This window comes from Dysidea avara, chromosome 7 (assembly GCF_963678975.1).
Source record: "Dysidea avara chromosome 7, odDysAvar1.4, whole genome shotgun sequence".
Taxonomy (NCBI): domain Eukaryota; kingdom Metazoa; phylum Porifera; class Demospongiae; order Dictyoceratida; family Dysideidae; genus Dysidea; species Dysidea avara.
The window spans coordinates 38,379,636-38,404,992 of record NC_089278.1 but is presented as its reverse complement, the minus strand read 5'-3'; the positions used below and the strand labels follow the sequence as shown (position 1 = coordinate 38,404,992).

The window sequence follows — 25,357 nt, the reverse complement described above, 5'->3', positions numbered from 1 at the left end:
CACATACAGCTGTAAATTTACATTTAGTTAACAGGCAGGCCAGTTGTTTCAACTCCATGAAAAGTACAAGTAACTTTTTAGTATTTCCAGCAGCAGAGTATGGAGTCCTACTGTATACGTACAAATTTTCGAGGGAACGTAATTTTTACAGATGTCGCAGTTGCTAGGCTTTCTGCAAGATTTTTCATCCTTGAAAAAATTAACAATTATCAGGGTTAGCTCTATACTTTCTAATACATAATCTCAGTGAAGAACAAGTGATCCTCAGTGGAGAACAAGTGATCCTCAGTGAAGAACAAGTGATCCTCAGTGAAGAACAAGTGACCCTCGGTGAAGAACATGCGATCCTCGGTGAAGAACAAGTGATCCTCGGTGAAGAACATGTGATCCTCGGTGAAGAACATGTGATCCTCGGTGAAGAACATGTGATCCTCAGTGAAGAACATGTGATCCTAGAAAATAAAAACTGCGAAAATCCTGAAATTAGTCGATCCATGAAAATTATGGACCTCAAAAAATTTGTACATAATTAACACAGTACTGAGTAAAACTAGTAGCCAACCATCCATGCACATCTTATAAAGGCCAGAAGTTTCTTTAGCTTATTTTACAAACTATAAACACAATAGCTTGTTTACATGATAAAGAAGTGATTTGTAGTGATTATACTGACAAATGGTGACAGCAATCTATTGAGGAATGTCATTTTGTTCTTTGCATATGCCAGTGATCGTGAGAAATCTTAATTCCCCAAAAGGGATTTTTTGGGACTTGAGACTAATATACTGTAGAGCTTTTGAAATGATACCATATTTTCTTTTATACCATAATAAGCTTCATCTACCAGACTAATAACTTATGATACATAAACTACCACTCCAGGTGGTCCCTATGGTAATGAATCCATCTTTAATGAGAATAGTACACCTCTACCAATAGTGGGTGTTGATCTATTGATCATGTACAACCAGGATGATGATGATGATGTAACTAGTTTATAAAATAGTTCATGTATGATATGTCAGTCGTCATCATCATTATCATTATCATTATCACCATTATCATTATCACCATCATCATTGTTGTCATGGTGACCCTCCTGATCATCACCATCACTAGCAGTTCCACCATCTGTAGAAACATACAGTTTTAGTTTTAAAAAACATTTAACAATATTTGTGACCGGATCTGCAAGAATCCCATAATGTTAGCACAAGTCTAATTTTACAGTAGAATGTGATAAACACAATGGGTGGAGTATTTTTTAAAAAAAAGTAAATTTTAAAGTGTTTGTTTCATAATGAAGGAAGGTGGTAATGCCAAAAGCCTTGGTGGCATTGTGATCCCCAAAAAGCAAGAAGAATTCCAAAATCTTTGTTTCATGTCAGTACTCCCAAGGAGATGAGCATTAGTCTGCCTTGCATTGGATGAGTGGTTCACTATCGTTTTTTTTCCTCATGTTTTCGCCTTCACCCTGGTCATAGGAAGGATCTGGAAGACAAAACTTACCCAGCAATGGATTCACCTGTCATGGAGAATCTGATGGTGTAAATTGCATCTTACTGCGCTCATAAGTGCTGTAGTGTATTTTCCATATTGTCACCGTACAAATTGATATTTCTGTTGTTGCCACCTTGTAGCACTATAATTACAAAACTTCTTGTGGCTTTAGAGTTAAAACTTTGGTTGATAATCCCTTTGGCTATCTGGATAAAGAAAACGTAATAAAATGAAATTTTGAAAAATGCAGGTTCTTGCAGATCCAGTCACATTTAGACTACTTGTTGTATAGCAATTACAACACTACATGTAGCCACTGAACTAATTTCACAACCAGATTTTCCCAGCTTCAAATTACATGTCTGAGCAGTACTGAATATCTGAAACATGTTATGGTATTATGAAAATACTTTATAGGAGTTAAGATAGCAAGTATCAATATACATTCACAAGTACTCTTCAAATGTCTCAACATTATCTAGTGTCCTGTCCAAGTAATGTGTTACTACAGTTCAACCTATTATGTTTTGTAATAATAGTGCTGGCTGATAACAGCTAGTGGTCTGCAGAATTGGAATTTCTGTTCACCATATATTGGCACATCCACCAAAGTATAGTATTAGCCTTACACACACAAGTATGATAGCGTTTCAAATGAAGAAATAACAATGTATGTCTAACACATTGTAAACAAACACATGTGATACATGTGTTCATAGGACTACACAAATAAAACAAATATTTTCAAACTCTACATAAACAGGTGAATAAAATGGCGCATAAGTTTAATAATGGATTTGGGACTTGCTTCTGAGTAATGGCTCAATTTAATCTTGCATATTTAATCCTTAAACCCGTAGAGAACTTTTTGGAAATGTGTGTTTACACAATATGGGCATGCATGGGGACACTAGGTGGGGTAACTTTATTCTTACAGCCTACAAATACATTGATTAAAAGTGTGTTCACTGAGCTACTTGTAGAAAGTTAAATCAACGCTGTAACTACAGCGGCTTACTTGTTATGAAGTCATGAGTCTTGTCTCCGTATTTCAAAATTCTTGCCACGTGTATAATTTTGATTGTGGATTTATTCACATACATGGCCTGATAAAAAATTTAACGGTGAATCAAATGGAAGTTGTTGCAAGACGATAGGAGCAACTACCATTGAGTTATCAACCATTTTATTAAAGTATGTAGAGGGATTGCATGCTTCCTTACTGAAAATTTTTTTTTCACAGCTAATTTTGGCCTACGCTTCAAAAGTTACAGCGCTTTGTGCAAGGCATACGTATTTATTAAGCTTAAATCCAGTTTTCTGGATTACGCAGGTTTAAGGGTTAAGCACACATATTCCACCTATTTTTTAAACCAGGTGCATGCCCACAGCCAGGCATGTGCCTGGTTTACCGAAATGCTTTCCAAAAAATGTGTGTTTGCGCGTGTGTGTGTGTACTTGTAAGCATGCATGTTCGTTTGTATATTTTGTCTTTCTGCACTCACGTAAGCAAAATGGATTCTGCTAAAGGCAGCCTGTATGTGAGAAATGAAGGCTACACAGAACCAATATAAACATTCCTGGTAGAGGTAAGCTTTAGCTTTGAGGTGGTCTATTTGTGCCAGCTTGAAATGGGTAAAGCAAATTCCTCAAGACGTTATGAATGTCTTTTACAATGGGTATATGGGTATATGGGTATAAGGGTATAAAAGAACATATTTGGTTTAGTAGGCTACCAAAAATCACAAATTCCTTTGACAAGAAAGGGCCCAAAAGAAAATGAATTGAAGGGCAGCTTCAAGGCTTTCTCTATACAATTCGTGTGAGAAAACACGATAAAACAGTTGAGAAGGTAGTTTCGTGTGTAATTTAAAAGCAATTTGTTCAAGTTAAGCTTCCTTAGAAGTGCATGACAATGTAATTACCAAATTAGAAAATAATTCATAATTACAAACTACAGTATTTTTTACAAATCCAATTATCTACCTGAATTAACATACGTATTATATATATATATATCCACACAAAAACAGCCAAGCTGTGAAAAAATGGTGCGGCTTAAAAAACCTGGGTGAAAGGCGGTTAGAAGCTTCATTAAAAAGCGAGGTAATTCTTAGATGATGAGCGTTTCGTTTGGCACAAAACACGCTTCGATACATACATCGGCTTGCGAGAAAATCGTTGGACGCCATCAGAATTAAGGACGGACAGATGGCTTTTCAGCTTTATATATATAGATAATCGCACACCTACAGGTGTAGTGTACCAAAAAATTCTCTATGACAAGTTTTAGCCCCTTAAGCAAGTGTGGGTGTGAGTATACAGTCAATTAAGGTACATGGTCAACTAATTGTCATCACCTTGTTCAGCATCCTCCTCCCCCTCACTTGATTGGCTACTCTGAACACCACCACCTTCTGATCTCTCACTAACAACAACACAATAAACAAGTCATTCAGGTACTAACTACTAGCAGTATGTGCGTGTGCGTGTGTGTGTGTGTGTGTGTGTGTGTGTGTGTGTGTGTGTGTGTGTGTGTGTGTGTGTGTGTGTGTGTGTGTGTGTGTGTGTGTGTGTGTGTGTGTGTGTGTGTGTGTGTGTGTGTGTGTGTGTGTGTGTGTGTGTGTGTGTGTGTGTGTGTGTGTGTGTGTGTGTGTGTGTGTGTGTGTGTGTGTGTGTGTGTGTGTGTGTGTGCTGATAATCGAAATACTTGTTGTCCATATATATATTAAACTGGTTTAGTTATACAGTCAATACCTCTCCTCCTCTTCCTCCTCTTCCTCCACTTCATGGTCATCTTCAGCTGATGCTGAAGGTTTCTCAACTATCCCTTCATCAGACACATCAGAGTCAGAAATGAATGCACTAGACTTCACCCTCTTCTTTTTACCACCACCACCAGCTAACTGTGTCTTTGTTGACCTACTCCTATGGAACAGCTATCACATGGTCGTCACATGGGACTACTCACTTCTTTGTTTTCCCTCCATCTTCACCTGACTGTTGTTTCCTCTTCCTACGTCTACAAGCAATGATGTAATAGATGTGATGTCATTATTACATCACCTCTTAGGTTTGTTCTCTCCATCAGAGGCAGTCTCCCCAGCACTGTCAACAACTGAAGATGATGTAGCCTTCTTCTTTGTCCTGTAGGCATGTGAGAGCAGCTCATGCTGAACAAAGATGGGTTGACTTACTTTCGCTTCTTTTTCTGAGGAACAACTATTTCGTTGCCTTCTCCATCACTAATAATATCACCAGCTGCTCGCTATGCAGAATGCACACAGAGTGACATTTAAACTAAAATCATTCCCGAGGTTTGGATTATGTAAATTGTACTCCATAAATTATTCTGCTCAACAGTAGTGTAATTTGCTGTTCACTTACTTTCTGTTTCTTCTTCTCTGGTGGTTCTTCCTTAAATTGCAACAAATTTTGAGTCTTAAGTCGGAACTGCTGTCGTTGCTCCTCCATTTGTTGCAATTGCTGTTCCTTTTCTTTTGCCTTCTGTTCTGCCTCCATCTGCTGACGTTGGCGAAACACCTCCCGTTCCTGCTCTTGCTTTTCCCTCAACTGCCGTTCTTGTTCATCAATCTTCCTTGCTCGTGCGACATGATGTTGGGCCTGAGCTAACAGGTCAGAACATGTCCTGAAGGGATAAGAAACATTAGCAGTAGCCACTGAACATGTACAGGAAATTCTCAGCCAACTGGTCTCCCCTAACAGCTGTTCAATTAGAGCTGGTGTACGCTCTATTAGATGATGTTGGTTACATGGAACATTTGAATGGAGCTCTGTATATGTGTACTACAACCATACTTGGGTACTGGTAATTCAAATCAAATAATAACATTAGCTACTGTTAACCAAAACCCTGAATGACTTCTTTTGCACATAGTATTGCTAGCAGCTCCCATTGCCATGGTTACACACTACGCACCTTGCTTCATGCAACGCAAACTGGAGGTCAAACTTCATCCTGTCTCCATACTTGCTGAGGTAGATGAAGTAGCGATGAGCAGTTTCCAGCTCCCTCACTGCCCCCAATACATTACGCAGCACACAACGGTCTTCCTTTAACACTTGCATGGCCAACCGTTGTTGAACTAGTGCCAAGTTGAATAGCAACACTGTATCATTGGGAGCTATATGACGAGCCTACACAAAACAAGTGACCGCACTATGGGAGACACCTTATCCATATTCTTCATAATGTACATAACAAAAGATCTCAACCCAGTGTATGGTTGAATAGATGAATGTTATTTGATGGCTTAATGTTGTTCTCACAGATCCCTTTTACATTTTCCTAAGCTTGGTGCTCTAAGTCTCATACCACTATTGTTAATGAAGTTTATGGTGATGTTTCTAATGCTTCAAAGCAAAGAAAATGGAAGGATATTTCACATACTTCATGATACTAAAAGGGCAACTATTGGCAAACATGCAAGTAAGCATGGAGTAACAGTGTTGGAGGAAATCAAAATACAAAACAACTGGCATAGAGTAGCAACAAAATATGTGACCGAGTCTGACAAAATCAGACTTATAGCTGGAAAATACATGCGCTTGCTTAATATTGTGTATCTCCATTTCTGTGCAAACTATGACAAGTGATGAAAATGTTAAATAGTTATCATGTCCACAGAAAAAGTTATTGCATATTACACTTTGAAATATTATGCTCAAAATTTGATGGTCATATATGTACTATATGGTGTAAAAAAGGTAGGCATGGCTGTTACTATCATGGACAGTGTAGCCTTTAATAACCTGGTATCTTAAAGTGAATAATCTCACCATAGCTAGCCCCTCCCCCACACTTCTTTACAAATGAGATAACGTGCATCAGAAATTGCACTATTTTCTAGTTATTGACATAAACTCATATAAACATCTACACCCCTTGTGTGAAAATTAATACCACAACTTCATTTCAACTTTACATGTCTTACAAACTGCAAACTGACCTTCATTAACATCAGTTTACTCTCCTGCAGACGATCAGCCTTGAAATATGCTCTGGCAAGATACAACAGTAATTCTGTGTTGTGAAAATTGTAGAACTTCTTCAAACAGCTCTCGTACTAAAAGAAAGGTATATTGAAAAGAATTTAATTGCTTGATGAAACACAACATCAATTCTTACAGCAGATGAGAACACTATCAACTTAACACACATTTGATCACAAACACAATCAATCACCATTTGTATGGCACTAATGTACTGCTTCTGTTCCACATAGATGTGTGCCAGGTTGAGCCACACCTCTGGCACCTCTGATGTTGCTTCTCGTACCTGATGGGTAGCAGTAACAACCATGATATGGCCTCACAAAATATCAGAAATTTCACACACAATAGTTCAATCCATATGCTGCTATGCATACTACTACTACTACTACTACTACTACTACTACTACTACTACTACTACTACTACTACTCATTTGAAATACACCTTTATAACAAGGATAACATTTTCTACCCTTTGAAGAGGGAGAACTTCTTAATGGTGGGCCATACAAAAGTGTTCAATCGTGTCCATGTACATAGCTCACCTGAGCAAACACATCTCTGGCTTCCCTAATAAAACCTTTGTGAGCCAGGATGGTACCTGTCATAACAAGGAGATGATGTATACAATAATGATGTCATAACAAGGAGATGATGATGTATAACTAATTAAATGATTTACAAACACAGACATGGTTTTGAAAATCAGTCAGCATTTACAATGCTGTAATAAAACAGTTGGGAGTAATCTGAAGCCAAAAATATCATTCTAGGGCAAAGTTTATGACTAAACAGATTATACTTGTTGTGTAAGTAAAGATGGTCATATCAGCGTTGATTAATCACTCAATCATTTCTCAAGCACCTTCAAAATTAATTACTGTATTAGCAGTAACTTAAGAGACTGCATTGTTATGACTTCCCATGGTAATGACCTCATAAGCAGTTGCTATTCTACTTTGAAATCAGATACCTAGAACCGCCCCTGGTACAAAGTATATATGAAAGTTAAAGAACACTTCATTACCAGGGCTATCTCTATGGCTTCAATAATGACATCATTAAATGACATCTTTGCATCAGTCTGTGACTTTTACTGTGTAAAATGACGTGGCTTTAAAGTTATCTGAAATTATCCATCACATATCACTTGTGACCTTGTGTACTCTCCCTCTCACAGTACTGGACATTTGTGTACTCTCCCTCTCACAGTACTGGACATTTGTGTACTCTCCCTCTCACAGTACTGGACATTTGTGTACTCTCCCTCTCACAGTACTGGACATTTGTGTACTCTCCATCTCATAGTACTGGACATACACACATACACACAGGTATACACTAACACAGGGTTCTGCCCAGAAATTCCTGGGTGGTGGCCTAAAGTTAATGTGAACTGATAAGCTGTGTGTTATATTAGGGTATGTTGTATGTGCATCAGTAATATATGTATGAACTGTACTGGTCAGGGTACTGGTCGGCTTTTAGAGGTACTGGTCGCTTTGAACCACTGCTGACCAGTGTGGGCAGAACCCTGCTAACACAACACGGTGTACATTACCAATGCCATTAGCAGCATATAAGTTCTTGGGATCATTCTTGAGCACCTCCCGATAGATACCTAGTGCTCTGTCTTGATGTCTCTTGTCCTACAATAATCACAGGAAATGTGCAGTAAACTATGAACTCTATTACTTGTATTTGTCTGAGCAGACATAAAACTTGCTACGTGTGCAAGACACTACATATTATCCCTAAAATGGGCTTACACTGTAGCTCAACCATTAACCAGCTAATGTAAGTGCATAATGCAAGTTTCAAAATTTGGTGTTTCTCTGTCCACACAATTATGTACTAAAACTAGGAGTATAGTAGGTGAATGTTCTATTAGAGTATACACTTTAAACATGAAGTGTGCAAGAGTTATATCCTTCAGATATTAGCCAAGCAGCAAATACAAACATTGTCTAACTAGTAAAGAATTCATGTATCAGAACAACAAACAAATGGTTTTCAAGCTATCTTAAGAGTACGGACCAAAACACACACAGACAAGACAGGCACAGGAGACTCAATAACAGAGAGAAAAATTGTCTCCCAAGAGACAGACAAACCAATCACAGTGTGTAGTACTTTAGACTTGTCTCGGTTTGGTTGGTATAGACTCTCCAGCCACACGTTGCCTAGCGACAGCCGTGAGTACATGTCGTCATGTGTAGGAGCAAAGGACAAAACACGTTCAAATTTCTTCTGTCCAGGTCCCCACTCTTGTTTGGCAAAGTGTAGATTACCAATCAACACCCATGCATCAGCACATTCCTAATAACAGGAAGGAAAATAATACAAGCCATAAAAATTAACATAACAGTACCTGATTTATTTGCAGAGCTTCTTTAAACCAATCAGATGCTTCATATATCTGTTCCCTGTCTCTAGCCATGCAGCCCAACCTCAGATAGCCTGGCAACGACATAGTTAACTCTTTTGTTTCAATTCAACACAGTATACTTACAGTCAATATAACTGGTATGGTCCCTTAGGATGTCCTTGTACATTTGCTCTGCCTTGTCAAACTGACACTGTGCCTCATGTAGTCGAGCTATGTTGTATGTGGTTGTCACGGCGATGGAGTTATAGTAGGTGTCATCTTGGATACTCTCCTGACGACACCGATCCAGAGCTTGATCATAATATGACTAGCAGGGATAAACACTTTATTATAGCAACAGCTAGTGGCCTGTCTGAGGTCTTGCTGTAGCAATAGTTACCCACAATCACATAGTGATTTGTTACCTGGAGCCAACCAATCATATCTACTAGTACTACCAAGAGGTAACTCTTGGTAGTACACATACATAACAAATGGCCAACAGTCTTGTGTATGTGGTTGATGATAACAGGAAACTAGTTAGCTCCCTCAAGTACAGCACAGTGGCTTCAAGGCTGACAGTCATCAACCTTTAGCTTTACTGAACACTTGGTAACTATTTTCTATGAGCTTATTGCTGGTACCACACTGGTTGTGGAGTGTGGCTATAACTAGAAGAATTGACTTACATTACAAAACAGTAGGGATTGAATTGGCAGTGTACATATTAGGTGACCTCCCACACTACTCATCTACAGTACCTTTGCTTTCTCCATATCACCCAACTTGAAATAAAGTGTTCCAATGTTGTTTACAATCTCAGGAGGAATTTCAACTTTAACTTTCTCACTTAGCAACTGAGTAGCTTTCTGATAGGCTGAGAGTGATGCCTATAACAATGATGTCATTAACAACAATGCAATTATGATGTAATTTATTTATTAAGGCTTAGATAAAAATCCATGACTGGACCTGTACAGCCTAGCAACACCGTAATTATGATGTTTGGCTTAGTTTAAATTCAATGTTACGTTAGAAAGTTGTCAACAGCAAGCTTCATAGTTTATTATACAGATAGTAGGGACCACAAAGGAGTAGGTGTGGCCCACAAAAATCACATCACCCAAAAACTAGCCTCAATTTCCCCTGACGACAATGAGGCAGTATTGGTTAGGCCCAAACAAGCTTTCAGATCAACCCAAAACACTTTCAACAAGTTGCTACAGAATTTAATTAAAAAAAATTAAACGCTGACTGATTGACTGACTGATGCCTTCAGACAAGCATAACTCGATAACAGCTAAGGCTACAGGTTTGATTATTTCACTGCCCAATGTCACTTCGGCTTGAGAGGTGCCTTTTGGCATACCGCAGTACGTACAATGCATTATTCAAGGACTTTCAGGTACCAGTGTCCTCCTTTGTGTCCCATTCATTTTTGCTGACAGCAAAGGTGTCGATTTGGCAGTAGCATGTGATGGCTTCCCTTTGTAACGGAAATAGTCCGTATGTTTCATAGTGGCTACTTTGATTGCAGAGGTGCTTTTCAAACAGTTCTTGATTCGTAATGCTGTGTAATGAGTTGAAATAGCAGACAACGAAGCGTAATGGTCTTAATGGATACTTCACTTTTCAGACGATAATTAGTAGCTGGGGTGAGCTGTGCCATTTCTTTCTTTTTGTTTTTGATGTGGTATGCGTAGGTTCACCAGTCATTATAATTTTATTTTACAAAAAAAATTAACAAACGAGTACACAAAAATTTGGAATTTTCAACTAGAATAGGGACCATAGCACATCGATAAAAAGTACTGACTGAAACAAGCTGGAGTAGTGCACGATAATGTACCATGAAGCCACCTAACTTCAAGGTAAATTTCAGGATGCATATCTTATAAACCCTGGATGACCATGGTACATTTAAGTTAAACCATAGCCTTGATGTGGGAGCAGTACCGCCGAATTCTTTATATAGAAACTTTAGCCGAAATCGATTGTGGGAAATTATTATTTGTCACATGACGAAAACGATACTTTCGATTTTGCATCCTACAATACTCAGACCGAAGCGATTTGTCACCCTTGCCTTCCTATGAGTTGAGAAACGTTGGTTTAAGGTGAGAACTAGTGTTATAGCACATTCAGAAGCGATTTGCTGCATTTTGGAATGTGGACACACCCACTTTTTGAGTAACACGATATAAAAACTCTACAGTGAAGCTTACCCCTATAGATGTTTAGTAAATGTTGTAAACAGTCTATAAAACAATGCAGCAGCTTTAAATACTCGTAAAATCGCTAAATTGAACATTTCCAGGATACTCTTAGGAGTTGCCGTTCATGTTTACAACGTAGTCACAACATTTTGTACCACAATCAAATTTCACAAGTTGGTCTATATAATGAATTCAGTGTTTTGACTCGTACCTTGGGTAGTTAATCACCCATGGGCTATCAGCTTGCATTGGGCATGGTACATATCAGTTGTATCACGTGCCCTCGTGATTTGCCTGATATGTACACCCACACGCTCTCAGGCCTAACGGCCCTCGAGCTTGGGGTGTATATATCAGGCAAATCACTCGGGTACATGATACAACTATTACTTAAATCATAGTAAAACAATAAGAAGTGTTATATCCCTACTGTGCAGTTCCATTATGGCATTTTGAGCACAGTAGGGATATAACACTTCTTATTGTTTTACTGTGATTTAATATCATGGACTACTCCAACTTGTTTCAGTACTTTTTATCGATGTGCTATGGTCCCTACTCTAGTTGAAAATCCATTTTTATGTACTTTTACATATTCATGAAATCTACCCAGCGTTACAAACAAAGAATACTATGAGAAGGACCTCTTCACATTAATCCAGTCACAACAGAAAACTTGGACAATTCCTGTTACAAATACAGGTAGGGAGATATCAATTGTGCAGTGCTACCGCGAATCAACTTCTTGCACTGTCAGCAGAGATAAATGGGACAAAAAGGAGGACACAAGTAAATGAAACATGCATTGTATGTACTATGATATGCCAAAGGATGAAGTGATGTCAAACAGTGAGCCCACAGCCTTAGCCGTGCTTGTCTGAAGGCACCAGTCAGTCAGTAGAAATTCCACAAAATTATTTTATTCTAAAATTTGTAGCAACCTATTGGTCAGATTGTACTGAAGGCACTTTTGGGCTTGGTTAGACCTAAAAGGAGCCATGAAGGCATTGTGAGGCTAGCTGTGGTCCTCACCTTCACTATACAATACTATCACACTGTATGATAACACTTTCTCTTTAAAGTAGCAAAAATATTTTTATTTTATTTTTTAAGGCTTTAAAGCACAAGTGCTGGGACACCTGGTCCTATAGCCTGTTTAAAGTTTTTACATAAAAATCCATGGCTGGACCTGGGCAGCCTCAAACCTGCAGCCATCCGATTATTGCTTTGAAAAGCGAACAAACCCAAGCCAAACACTTTGCCCCTCAATGGCCTATACAGGAGCTCTATGTAGTAGCATTACTCCCATCATACACAACTCACAGAGATGTCAGTGGCCTCTAGTATGCTAGCCAGTTCAATCCAAGCCTCAACATCATCAGGATATTGGTGTGTCACCTTCTCCAGTAACTTCTTAGCTTCAACTAGCTGACTGGCCACTTTGCTGTTAGCATAAAGTGAACCAAGTATCTTCATCGTCTCATAGTTGTTTGGCTGAGATGCTAACACCTTCTCAAAACACTGGATAGCCTGAGGGTGTGAAATACATAATGGGTAAATAAAATGGTAGTCCAAGAAAAATAGCACAACAAAGAAAAATGCCCAAACTGCTAAACGACAAAGAATTGGTAGGTAGTTAGGATCGACAATGTAAGCCTTTCCATTAGCATTAGTTATATTTAGTACGATGCACACTACCATATATGGCCTAAACTAAAGCAGGCAGTATCACCCAACAGTTCACACCCTCATCAACACAAACTCCAACCACTCTAATAAGAAGGCCTTACTATTTTACACAACGCACCATATCAAGGACCTACAGATGTTCTTAACAAGACAGTTGCTTGTATTAATAAGGTACATACACGCACGCATGCATGCACACACAGTCTCATTGTAACAACACAAGTTGACAACTCACATTGATAGAGTCACCACGAGTGATGTACATCTGGCCCAGTCCAAAGTGAGGTAACACATATCCGCTACCAGCAAATTGAGTGGCCTGATAGTAATACTGAAATGCTTGGTCAAAATCTCCCTATATGAGATGTAATTGAGACAGTTATTCAATGTCACAGTGTACAAAATATCACTGGAAAGTAATAGATGAGTTTATAGTAGAGAGGCTAAGCTAAAAATCATTCACTTTTTGATAAAAGCACCAAACACTTGGTATTAGATATGGTGCCATTAAAATTACTGATAATATCAAAATTTGGTGCCTTTATCACAAAGTGAACAATTTCATCAAAATTCGTTGCTTAGCCACTCTACTACTAAGAGGAGCCACAAAAGAAGAATACAGCCATCAGAGCAAATTTGTCTACTTTGAATGTTTAATTACTAAAACCAGTGGGTACCAGAGAATTCCTGAAGTCTTTAAACATTTGTTTTCGGCTGTGTCCCCCCTCCACAGTGGTCACTTGGTGATACACATACATATCTACCCCACTAATATACTGCATATGTTCCATTGAAAAACATATTACAAAAGTTATGAATCACATGATCTAAATTAATGAAGTATCATTGTTAAATCAGTACACGTCACCGCATGGGCCCCCTTAAGTTATCAAAAAGGATGCAACCTACTTACAAATTCATGATAACACAAAAGTGTCTGATGATGGAGAACACAAGAAAATTATAACAACTACATACAGTAAGTTAGAGTTCAGACCACAGGGGTCTAAGTAATTTCGTAACCTTCAGGCCCTGTAGTAGCACCTTCGCTTCACTCAGTCACCACAACACAGGGCCATCGGGTTACTAAGTTACTTAGACCCCTTTGGTCTGAAGTCTAACTATTACTTAAAACTTGTATAAATAATATTTTGAGCTCTTTCCTAAACTATAACCAAAACAACTTCTTATTGACTCACGAATTAAATACAAATTTTGTTACATGTCATACATATCTTTTGTTACTAAGACAACAGGGGTAATACCCTACCTGTACATGGAAGGCTCTGGCCAGTTGATAACAGCTCTCAGCTTGCATGGACTCCACTTCAGTACTGTGGAAGGCGTGAAGTGCTAAGTGTTGTACTTTACCATAATCCTACAGTGAAGTAAGATGGAGGTCAGTAGCATATTGTATAGACTAGAACTAGCTCCATTATTTAAATATCTTAATAACAAAAGTGTTCAGATAGGTGAACTTGTTTGGGTAAGATTGATATACAGAGCTCTGTTCAATTACTCTAATAGAACACACACATGTTAACAGAATACTCTAATAGAACAGTCATCATTGCTGTTTGAATAGTTGAACGCTGCCATTCTACATACAAGGATACAATACACACAATGTCATAGTAGTATACAGTAGCTAACTGCCACTAACCACTACACATAATGTAACCATCACCAATGACATATGGCAGATTAATCTAATAACTTGTGTGATATTTGATACAATTTTGACTTCACTACAACTTGTTAGCATGCAGTGCTCTTAGTTATTGAAGCCTTCACCGTCTATAAGGTATCGGTTTCTGGGGTAAATGGATTACTGTGAAAAAGAGTTATGTAATTGCAGAAAATGTTAACTACTCTGCTAGTTGTTTGAGTTGTTAGTTGTATCCATTGGTAACAAGGAATGGCACTATACAGCAATGGATAATGTCTGTAGTAACTTGTCAGCTACTTTGGATATGGTACCAATGTTGATGTGGCTGTGCTAAGTCCCACTTTGTTGTAGCAATTCACAACTAAAGTTGGAATTATATCCGAGTTCAAAGCATACACTGGCCCTCAACTTCATAAACAATTAAATTTCTTCAGTAGCCTCTGGACCAGTGCTATCCCTGTTATCAACTGTTTTGTTGTAGAGAAACACAAGTGGTTTGTACATGATAAAGCAGCCAGTTGATTTGGCTATATCCATGTAGCCACAAGGGATCTGAAGTACACGCGTATAGCAATTTTCAACACATTTGTTTTATTTTACGAACACCATGAACAGGCCGTTATGGGCGAACCCTGACATTATCATGCAACTTCACTATTCATGTCCTATAAATACTGTAAAAAGCCAAAAATAAACTATGTCATCACTGCTTATTGTCATATCACACACTACAGGAGACAACTAACATACCTTTTTGAAGAAGAAATGATTGGCTAGATGATTAAGTACCATTGGATTAGTGGAGTCGATAGTGTATGCTCTGGAGAGCAGCTCCACCCCCTTCTTGATTGAGTCATGCTGCAGAAATTTCACATGATGTCACCACAATACACATCTCTAGGTAAAAAATGTATTAACCAGACCAGTTGGGGCCAAAACCTTTGTCCTTATTATGGAGGTTTTTCTATTGTGTCCTTAATTTGGAGAGTTTGTTAAGAGAGATTCCACTGTACAGAGTTACATATGTACACAACACATCCACACACTACCTGTTTACTATTCAACTCTAGTACAGCCAGTCCCACTAGAGCACCAACACACTGTGGGTCTAATTCTAGTGCTCTCTCAAATGCCAACCTGTAACAACACAATACAATACAACTAGACAGATGCTATCAGCACCATGGGATGAGCCTGTGTAGTTGTAATTGTGCTTTATATGATCTGGGATTGTTTCTGTTATGTACTGTAGATAGTGAAGCAGAGACAGTCATTACAGATATTGGAACATGTTCATACAGTAATGAATAACTACATCAATATTAAAACTGAACAATTCATTTATTTTTACCACTGCATATATTCATATAGTACATTAAAAATCAAGTAGGGATCTATGCAATAAAAAGTAGTGAAACAAGAGATGAATGATGGTATTACAGCATAGCTCGGTGGGAAAGTCCCTACGCTGACATATAACAATAATGACAAGTACAGATAAGGAAGTCCAGTAATCTATGCCGTTAATTTCATCCATGACATTGACGATGACCAACACTTCTTTGTATATTATCGCGTCCTTGTGTGACATTAAATAACTTGTAAGGTTTGTTTTTCGTATTTAATCATGAAGTTACTGTGTAATGAATGATGACTGACAGGTTTTCGTATCTGATCGTAAATTGCCATGTAATGGACGATGACTTACAGCTCTCTCGCTAGTGTGGGGCTTGCTCAGGCTCACCCCAATAAAACACAATAAAATACAATACAATATAATAGATACTATATAGACAATCCCAGGTTGATATGGCGTTGAACGTATTTTGTGTCTAAAGCACATCATGACTTACAATAACTGAAAAGTTTTGCTTTACTCTCAGCCAGTTACAAAGCATTACAAACTAACATATTTCCTTGTAAGAATAGACTACACAAGTACAATCTGTCTCTGTCAATGACTGATCTATTACTGAAATGTTCAAGTAGAACTTTATATTGACTTATCCCCAAACCCTTGATAAATTAAATGATGAAAACCAACTGTTCAGTACTGTGAGCAGGTGTACACCTGACACAGTATCTGAATAAGCTCTACATGTCACATACCTTACAACACACATGTAATGGGTTAGCTGACACTCATACAACAAAGTTTCTACCATACCAGCAACATACAGTATTTATCTTACACTACAAACCACACACAATGCTCACTTAGCCTTAGCAGTGTTTCCTAGTTTAATAAAGCAGTGTCCCATCCCCATACGTACTGCTCCTATAATGTGGGCATCACATGATCACACATTACATCACTATGATGTCACACCACACCCACCAGGACATCCAGGATTGGTACGCAGTGCCTTCTTGTAGAAGGCTAGAGCAGCTTTGTAGTCCTTCTTGTTGAATGCTATACAAGCTTTACCTGCAGGAATAAGGATGGATGGCAACTTTATAGGTTGTGTGTTTATAATGCGATACTTCACCAATTGTTTGATATTTGATTTCACACCTGTATACAAGGCCAACATTTATTAATCTGTTGTTTCCCATCACTTGCCCACTGCCACTATACCACATTAGTAACTGTAATTAAGATTTTAAAATATTGAGAAATACAAATACTTTTTGTGCTTAAAGATTTAGATACTCTAATAGAGCAGTCAGCAACTCTACTACAACAATCAAAACCATTAATTATTCGCTGGGAGGCATTTTACTAGTTTCAAACTCTTCTAAAAAGTGCTACTTTGCTACTAAATTTCTTGGAAAATGTTTTGTTGACACATATGAAAAGCCACAGTCCTTTGAAACATCTAGTAAAAACAAGTTGGTTGGTGGACAGTGTATTGTCATTTTGAAGGTTCACTAAAATAAAGAAATTTTTAATAATAACTGCCCAACCTCATTATCTGATCGCTCTCAAGGTGACGGGAAACAATGAATTTTATTATGTTGGCCTAACTAGTTAAAGGCTTAACATTGGCAGGATGATTTTTATCAGCCATGTGTGTATTGTACCCAAAAAGAATACAGTTTCTAAAACTTCATTTACAGAACATCTACACAATTTTACAGCACCGTAGTGTCTTCTTCATCAACCCTACATGTTAACAAGTTATCAACTACAATATTGTAACCATAGCAGCGTTTATAGGTTCACATCACATGACTCACCTAACAATGCTGGAATGTTTTCACCATTCTGTGAATAATATACACAATATTAACAGGTGAGCATATACTATACTGCGACAGTGAAGCTACCACCATGTAATAAACTGTATTGAGTAGTCCAGGGGTGTACTGTACAGTGGGGACCTACAGTACTACCATTATTCCCCCAAGAGATGTTAGCAATACAGGTGACTGCTTCACTGATAACAGCTAAATTACAGTCGCAGCTGACTAAACCATAACAGTAGAAATTCTCATCTTTTATATAACACACACACACACACACACACACACACAGCACACACATGCACGCACGCACGCACGCACGCACGCACGCACGCACACACACACACACACACACACTGACTTGCTGCAAGACATAGTTAAACTGAGCTTCTGCCTGGTCCATCTTATCTCCCTCCAGTAAACAGAAATATGCTCTACCCAAAATGTGATTTGTGTCGTACATGACAATCTTGTCAGCTGACGTATAGATGCTGGTTGCCTATAGCAACAACATCCACCCGTCAAACATAGGATACGACTAAATACACACACAGCACAGGGTACTTAATGTAAAAGTTGTATGTAGTTATAATATGTACAATGTCCTATATTTAGTGATGTTTTTTACTAGAGGATCCTTTAAGAGTTCCAGTGTACATGATGGACCCATACCTCAGTGAAGTACATCTTCTTTTTCTCCTTCACCTTCTCCTTACGAGCACACTGAACGTAGTAAGCAGCTAACGTGTCCAGTGATGTCATCTGGTCCTTCTCATTGTCTATAGATGTCTTGTCAAAATCTACAACACAAACAACTTCTAAGATGTGTAGTGACATCAAGTACAATCGATCCTAACATTATCTAAACACTTTATACATCAAATTGACTGCTCTATTAGAGTACTTTGTTTCTATAAAATAATTGATCAGAGCTCTTTGTATTAACCGACTAACATTGGGTACCTACTCTATGTACAGGACAATCACATTAACTACAATAACATGAATCAATGCATTGGGAATGAAGTATTAACCCTTAAAGCTGCACAAAACCTTACAAATGCATCGTATTCGCATAAGCCACTATAGTGGCTGTTGATACTGATTGATCGATAACTCGTATACGGAAGGTCACATGGACTTGCAATTAAGATTTTTGGAATGCTGACATCACAAAGAATAAAATGGTGTCCAAGTTTTACCGATTTTGGTTTTCCTTCACTGACGGCTTAAACACAGGGGTGTAAATTTGCGTAATGTTTTAGAGAAGAAGATATCTTTGAAGTTTGTAAACTCTGTGGACTCTACTTGTGTGGAAAGTGTTGCTGTCAATCTACAAGTTGATATGGTCCACTGTGGTACTGTTCAAGCAGCGTTGCTTTCAGCAAGCCCCTCAAGATTAGTCGTCTTGTTGTCATCTTCACAAGCGAAACATTTGAGTGAGCTGATGGCGATTCTTGACAATTGAATTCGGATTTTCTACTGAAACCAGCTAGACAAAGAAGACCACGAAACACGTGGAGAAATAGTACTAACTGATATCTGTAAGTATATAACACTTCTGTTATGAAAACAGTTATTAGTTAAACATCATACGTTTTCCGTGCATTTATTATATTGCCACTATAGTGGCTTATGCACCTGTAAGGGTTAAAGATCATGTCCTAAAGTAGCATGCATGGTGATAATGAACCTTATTCCACCATCATGCAAGCCTATTAGTTAAAATGATGTGAACATGTTAACTAAACAGCAGGATTGCATGTAAATGATGTAAGCTGAACTAACAATTATCAAGACATATGCAAATTATGTGGTGCTGTCCTACACTGTAATAACATGGTCAACAAAGAGTATTTAAAGCAGTACTATTTGTTGTAGCTATACTGCAAGCAAAAGTTTGAGTAATATTAGCTTAACACACAGGTGCACACTTCCTGGCTTAGCTAATTGTTGCTATAATTTAGGCAAGTAGTTAACATCACAAAGAATTGGAGTTGCAAAGAGAAGGCACTCACTCTAATGGAACACACGGGACAAACACACAGACAAACAAACATGGACCCAATTAGTCTGCTCATGCCTGCCCCATACCTATCAAATATGCTACTATATACTTTTCCAACAGTCCATAATATTATGCTGTGAAGCAATATCAGGATAACCACACGATGAACAGCAAAGCTGGTAAAGTGTTTCCCTGAGGTTTTTGCTGTGTAGGGTGAGGGATCAAATCCCACCAGTGACAATATATATAAGTGTATTTTTCATTTTATATATTCATTCGGTGCATACTTTTTCTAACTCGACCTTTTTTCTCGTAGTAGGTTCATAGCATGGAATGCAGCTGAAGCTTTCTCTACATCATGGCCTTCAATGTGCTATGTAGAAGCTTGCATAAACTTTAGATGGTGAGCGTTTCATTTCACATATGAAGCACTGATTGCTGAGTAAGCATCATGACATGAAAAAGTGTGTCGTGAAAAGGTGGCACTGGCAAGAAATATAAAGTTGCCATGGGCAGGAATCAAACCGCAGGAATTAAAACCGCAGGAATTAAAACCGCAGGAATCGATCCCTGGACCTTTGGGTTAATCAATTCTATGCACTAACACTTTGGCTGTGTTTATGGTTTTGACAGGAATGTAGCTCAAGTTTTCCTCTACACCAACACAATCAATGCTCTACAGAGAGCAGACGAAAGCACATAACGATTCGTAACAACAAACTTGGAGTTGCCAGATGAAGAGCACTTAATTTTGCCAAAGTTTGATACATGCCTTGGTTGTCAAGATAACGGCATCACGAGGAAAGAATGCAGACAGACAGACAACTTTATGTATATGTTAAAGCACAGCCGCGAGTGCTATATGAAAAATAAAGCACTCGGCGCTTGACCTCGATGCTAATAAAGCACTCAGTTTCACCTCGTGCTTTATTAGCATCTCGGCCGCACACCTCGTGCTTTATTTTTCATATAACTATGCTTTACATGATTTATGGAACTTTCTAGTCGTGTAGCTTCACCATACAATAAGACTCGTAATTAACATGTGTTGCACGAACTATTAGCAGCCTGAATGCACACAAACTAGTTTAACAAAGTAACTCACGCGTATTTCACCATAGTTTGGCATGATAGACGTTCATCGTGTATTTTGGCAGGATTGGGTCGTAACCCACAATCAATTCTATTGTGACACATGGTGAAGCATTTCCGTGATATCTCCAGGACTTGTCCATTTACATTAACAAACGTAACAGCAACATTACCTTCTCCCACCCACCATCAAAGCATTTAGGTATGTCTATAAAAGCAATCCAGTGGTGAAACTCGTATTGGCTGGGGTGATTGATCACTCAACGCGGCGGGGCTATCAGCCTTCACCGGCTTGGGTGATTAGCAGTGTTGGGCAAGTTACTTTTTAAAGTAACTAGTTACATATTACTTGCAACTGAACTATTTAGTTACAGTTACATATTACCCATAAAATAAAGTAACTATAATAATATTACATATTATATTACTTTGTGACCACAGCCTTAAGCTGTCACGTGTGAAACTACCACCTTATCAGGTGATATGATTGCGTTGTTGGACAATGCACAAATCTTGGTTATAAGTAAGAAGCTGGTGAATAAGCTTCATTCAGTAGGCTTCGTTACTTCGTTGTGGCTAGGCATTACTCGGTGGATCACTAACAAGATTAGTAACTTCATTACTTATAGAAATAATATTACGTAATATTAGATTCGTTACAGTAACTATATTACTTAGGTAACGCGTTACATTTGTAAGTAAAATAACTTGAGTTATATTACCTGTTTTTATAGCGTATTTCGTTATATTATTACTTAGTTACCACAAAAGTAATAATATTACATAACGCGTTACTTTTGTAACGCGTTACTCCCAACACTGGTGATTAGTCGTACTGGAGTGAGCCCCGCAGGCTATTAGCCTGCACTAAGGCATGTGGGCAACTGTGCTTTATTGCCCACAAGAGTTCTTTATTGTGCTGCAAAGAGTGCTTTATTGCAATAAAGCACTCTTTGCGGTGCAATAAAGCACTGTTTGCCCTAAAGTTACTTTATGAAATTTAAAGTACAATTTTTCCTTTAATCTCGCCCAAGCAAAGTTATATATATATATATATCAAGACGCACGGTAGTGTGTCGCGCGGCCAAGAAAGCCAGTGTACCACACTGTGAGTATATTGACAGAAAGAAAGAAAACAGCTTTTTCATACATGCATAGCTAAATGGCCCCTTCTCCAAAGCACAATATTTTTGCATTATAGCTGTCCGCCAGGTAGAGTAGGCCACACAGCAAATTTAATTAATTCGCAACAGCCATTTGCGAGATATGGACGTTCAAAATTTTGTATTAATTTCTTTGTTTTTTTCCCCTTCGTTTTTCTTCTTATACCATACGGGGGGCTACAGGGGCTTTGAAACATTTTCACACATTTTGAAAAAAATTGCTATAAAATGCAAAAGTTTAACTCAATTGCCTTGATCTTTCGCACAAATGAAGAGCATGTAACAGTGGATTCATGTACCAAGTTTGCTGTTGGCCAAGCTGTAACAAAATGGTACAGCCTTAAAAAGCCTGGGTGAAAAAAGTTGTGAAATCAAAGGTGACGGCCAAGAAATGGCTGCAATGATGCTAATGCTAAAAAATTTAATAATGGCAGTGTGTGCAGTGTTACCATTAACATCATTGTAGCCATTTCTTGGCCGCCACCTTTGATTTCACAACTTTTTCACCCAGGCTTTTTAAGGCCACACCATTTTTTCACAGTTTGGCTGTTTTTGTGTGGATATATATAGGTTATCTGAACAATTTCATGACAATTTTTGTCTAATTCTAGGAATAAAGGTTTGAATCAATTCATTTTAACAATATTGTACTACCTACTAAACATCAAAATTGATCAGAATTACTAGTATACTGACTGATAATAGTAGAGTAGTGATCAGGTGGCCTGGTGTTTCACTGTGTAGGCGTGAGCAAGTAACAATGGTCAGTTGTTGCTTTGCGTGTGTATTGCCTGTTAACTGTACTATGTAGGCAATATCATTATAGCTAGGAGGTGTCCATTACAGGTAGTGTCCATTAGTGGAGGCTACACTATACTTGCTGGTACTAGTTATGCCAGGATCGCAAACAGTGGTCGGAGCTATGTTCCAGTGCTGTCAATATTCTGGCACAAAAAAGAAGAGCAATCACTTTTTTCAACCGAGGGACTTTTTATTGTGCTTGTGGTAGTTGCTTTCAAAGACAAGGTGATGTAACAAGACGTTGCTAATTTTGTGGAGGTACCAACTAGTGACTAGTTCAAGAACCCTGCTATCACAGCACACACACACACGCACACATACACACACACGCACACACATACACACACACATACGCACACATACACACACACACACGCACCAGCATTAGCTGCCTTCAGTAAGGCCTCAAAGTCCATCAGCTTCCCTTGTTTGTAATAATGTAGCTGTATACAAGTTAAACAACAATTGCACAGTGAATATTAGTGAGGACTGATAATTAACTATCAGAAAAGAATGCTGTGAATCCTGAGACATGTCATTCACCTTTGCCTCCAAAGGGGTTGTACACAAAATGAATGTTACAGAAACACTTAACAACTGTTGCTGGTCAGCCATATGTGAGGCCAGTGAAGGCAGGTTTCAATGGCACAAAATGCCTGATCAGTACTAGCAGACAAGTGCAGTATTAATATTTGGTAGGTTAGCCATGAAGTTTACTATCTCTGTCTGACCAGCAACAGATTTTATAATGGACATTGCATATGTAAGACTTCTCTAGTGTACATCTGTGTTTTGATACACTAAACGAAACACTGAAAGTAACCAAATCAATTGCTATCCACTATCACAGATGTAGCTCCTTTGAATACTACAACTCACAATGAACAACAACACTTCACATGACAGTTTCCACATTAACAATATTCAGTTAGTCACTGAACAATAGGTTACACTACAAGTTTTTATGTTGATGACCAGACCACTATATCTGTGTACTCACCGCTAGAGCAATCCATATATGTAAAGGAGCCTTCTCATCCTTTAGAATACCCATCACCTCATCTCCATCTGGCAGCTGGTCAATGTCCAGCTCTATTACCTGCAGAGGGGTGGGGCTAATGTGTGCATGATGCAATGTATTTTGTAAAGGCTCCAGGGGACACAATTTATTACTTCGTGTTCATTTATATACTAAGAGTGTTACTGTCTTGTGTGTTCTTAGAGCCTTCATTAATTGTATGCCTGTTAGCCAGCCAATAAATCTATTTACACACAACAGCATATCCTCCTAGTACTCCAATAGAGCATACACCCTTAGGCCTTTCATACCAAAATTAGCTTCTCTGTGATCTAAACTATAGTACTAAACAATGTTCTAATAGCTAAGAAAGTATTAGATTTATATAATATGCAAAGATGCTTCTTTGCAAAGGAATTTACAGTAGATCTCACTCATTTTAGCTTCAGCAACTACATTACGTTTCCCCTACAGCATTTGAGGAGTTCTATTATATAATTGAACTTAACTAATTCCTCGTCAAGGTTGTATGCTAGTGGTAGAGCCTTACAAAGTAGTTATCACGAGCTAGGGAGCATTAGCACAAAGTGTAGTTGTAATTGTGAATTTTGGATAGAGGCATAGCCTGTACATCCAAATTAAGTAGCTATACCCATTAAAAATCATACATTATACTAATATAGTGTCTGTCCAGCAGATTCTTTAATTGATGGGAGTTGGAGTCAATCACTGATTGGGGTAAAGAATTCCAATCATTGGAATTACTGATTTAACTGTCTTGTAAATATTACGGTATTACTAACACACAGCAATGCATACCTCATCAGTGTCCCTTAAAGGGATTTCGATGGACGTGGCTCCTGGTAAATAGCTGGACGACATCGCAGCTTCACCACTCGACAACTCCGCCGGTAGAACAGCAGTGCGCTTTAAATACAATCAATCTAAAACGGGGAATTACGGAAAACCTTGGGGAAGCACCCTTGTACTGGCTGAGCCTTTGTTATTGTTATTAAAGTTTTACAGTGGCCAGCACTGAAGGTCTGACAGCAACATGTGCTGCAGCCTTAGGAATACCTAACCTAACAAACCGACTCAGGTGTTTGGGAAGCACCCTTATAGCTAGCTACAGGCTGAGCCTACCTAGTCTCGCGGAGCCAGACCCTTTTCTTTCTTTTGTGTGGGGGCGGGAAAGAAACACAAAAGAAAGAAAAGGGTCTGGCTCCGCGAGACTAATCTTTTGAGACAAATCAGATAAATATCAGTAAATAAATAATGAAGGCCTCATTTTTTGCAAGTGTAGCTAGCTGTGACAGGCTGGCTGGAGAGACTAACCTATTAGTGCTCATCTTACTAGCATGATGATTAAGCTTACAGTTTCCTCAGTGGAGTAGACTTGTTTAATATGTTTTTTTTATCAAAACTGCCTTAAAGCCCCAATGCATTTAATGTCACTGACTATATTAGCTAAATTCACTTCAGGAGACACACGATCAGGATCCAGCTATAACTGCAACACATAAGAAATACTAATGTTTCCAGCAGCAACTTCTATTTCAACAGACTCCCTCGTATATGGAACGTTTTACCAATAATAAATTACAATCTTAGCCTACCTACTATCAAGTACAAA

The 25,357-nt window shown here is 38.3% G+C and overlaps 1 protein-coding gene across 1 annotated transcript; it reads right to left on the bottom strand.

Annotated features, from left to right (window-relative positions):
- Positions 1 to 890: 890 nt before the first annotated feature.
- Positions 891 to 24,680, bottom strand: LOC136260399 (RNA polymerase-associated protein CTR9 homolog). Its single transcript, XM_066054111.1, has 29 exons — positions 24,544 to 24,680; positions 23,707 to 23,805; positions 23,086 to 23,149; positions 18,315 to 18,442; positions 18,004 to 18,141; positions 17,637 to 17,664; positions 16,795 to 16,884; positions 16,674 to 16,734; positions 15,506 to 15,593; positions 15,207 to 15,314; positions 14,058 to 14,165; positions 13,023 to 13,142; positions 12,422 to 12,628; positions 9,644 to 9,772; positions 9,027 to 9,210; positions 8,886 to 8,974; positions 8,648 to 8,833; positions 8,076 to 8,163; positions 7,060 to 7,115; positions 6,707 to 6,799; positions 6,471 to 6,587; positions 5,441 to 5,658; positions 4,888 to 5,149; positions 4,698 to 4,768; positions 4,567 to 4,647; positions 4,472 to 4,522; positions 4,258 to 4,428; positions 3,861 to 3,928; positions 891 to 1,131 (listed from the first exon to the last, which is right to left on the bottom strand). The coding sequence occupies exons 1-29, from the start codon at positions 24,604 to 24,606 to the stop codon at positions 1,022 to 1,024; spliced, it is 3,276 nt and encodes a 1,091-aa protein (XP_065910183.1). The 5' UTR covers positions 24,607 to 24,680; the 3' UTR covers positions 891 to 1,021.
- Positions 24,681 to 25,357: the final 677 nt, after the last annotated feature.

Coding starts and splice junctions, on each gene's coding strand:
- LOC136260399 (XM_066054111.1), bottom strand. CDS start 24,606: ATGTCGTCCAGCTATTTACCAGGAGCCACGTCCATCGAAATCCCTTTA. Junction 6,588..6,706: donor ACATTAGTGCCATACAAATG/GTGATTGATTGT, acceptor CCTTTCTTTTAG/TACGAGAGCTGTTTGAAGAA. Junction 4,523..4,566: donor GGAGAGAACAAACCTAAGAG/GTGATGTAATAA, acceptor CATTGCTTGTAG/ACGTAGGAAGAGGAAACAAC.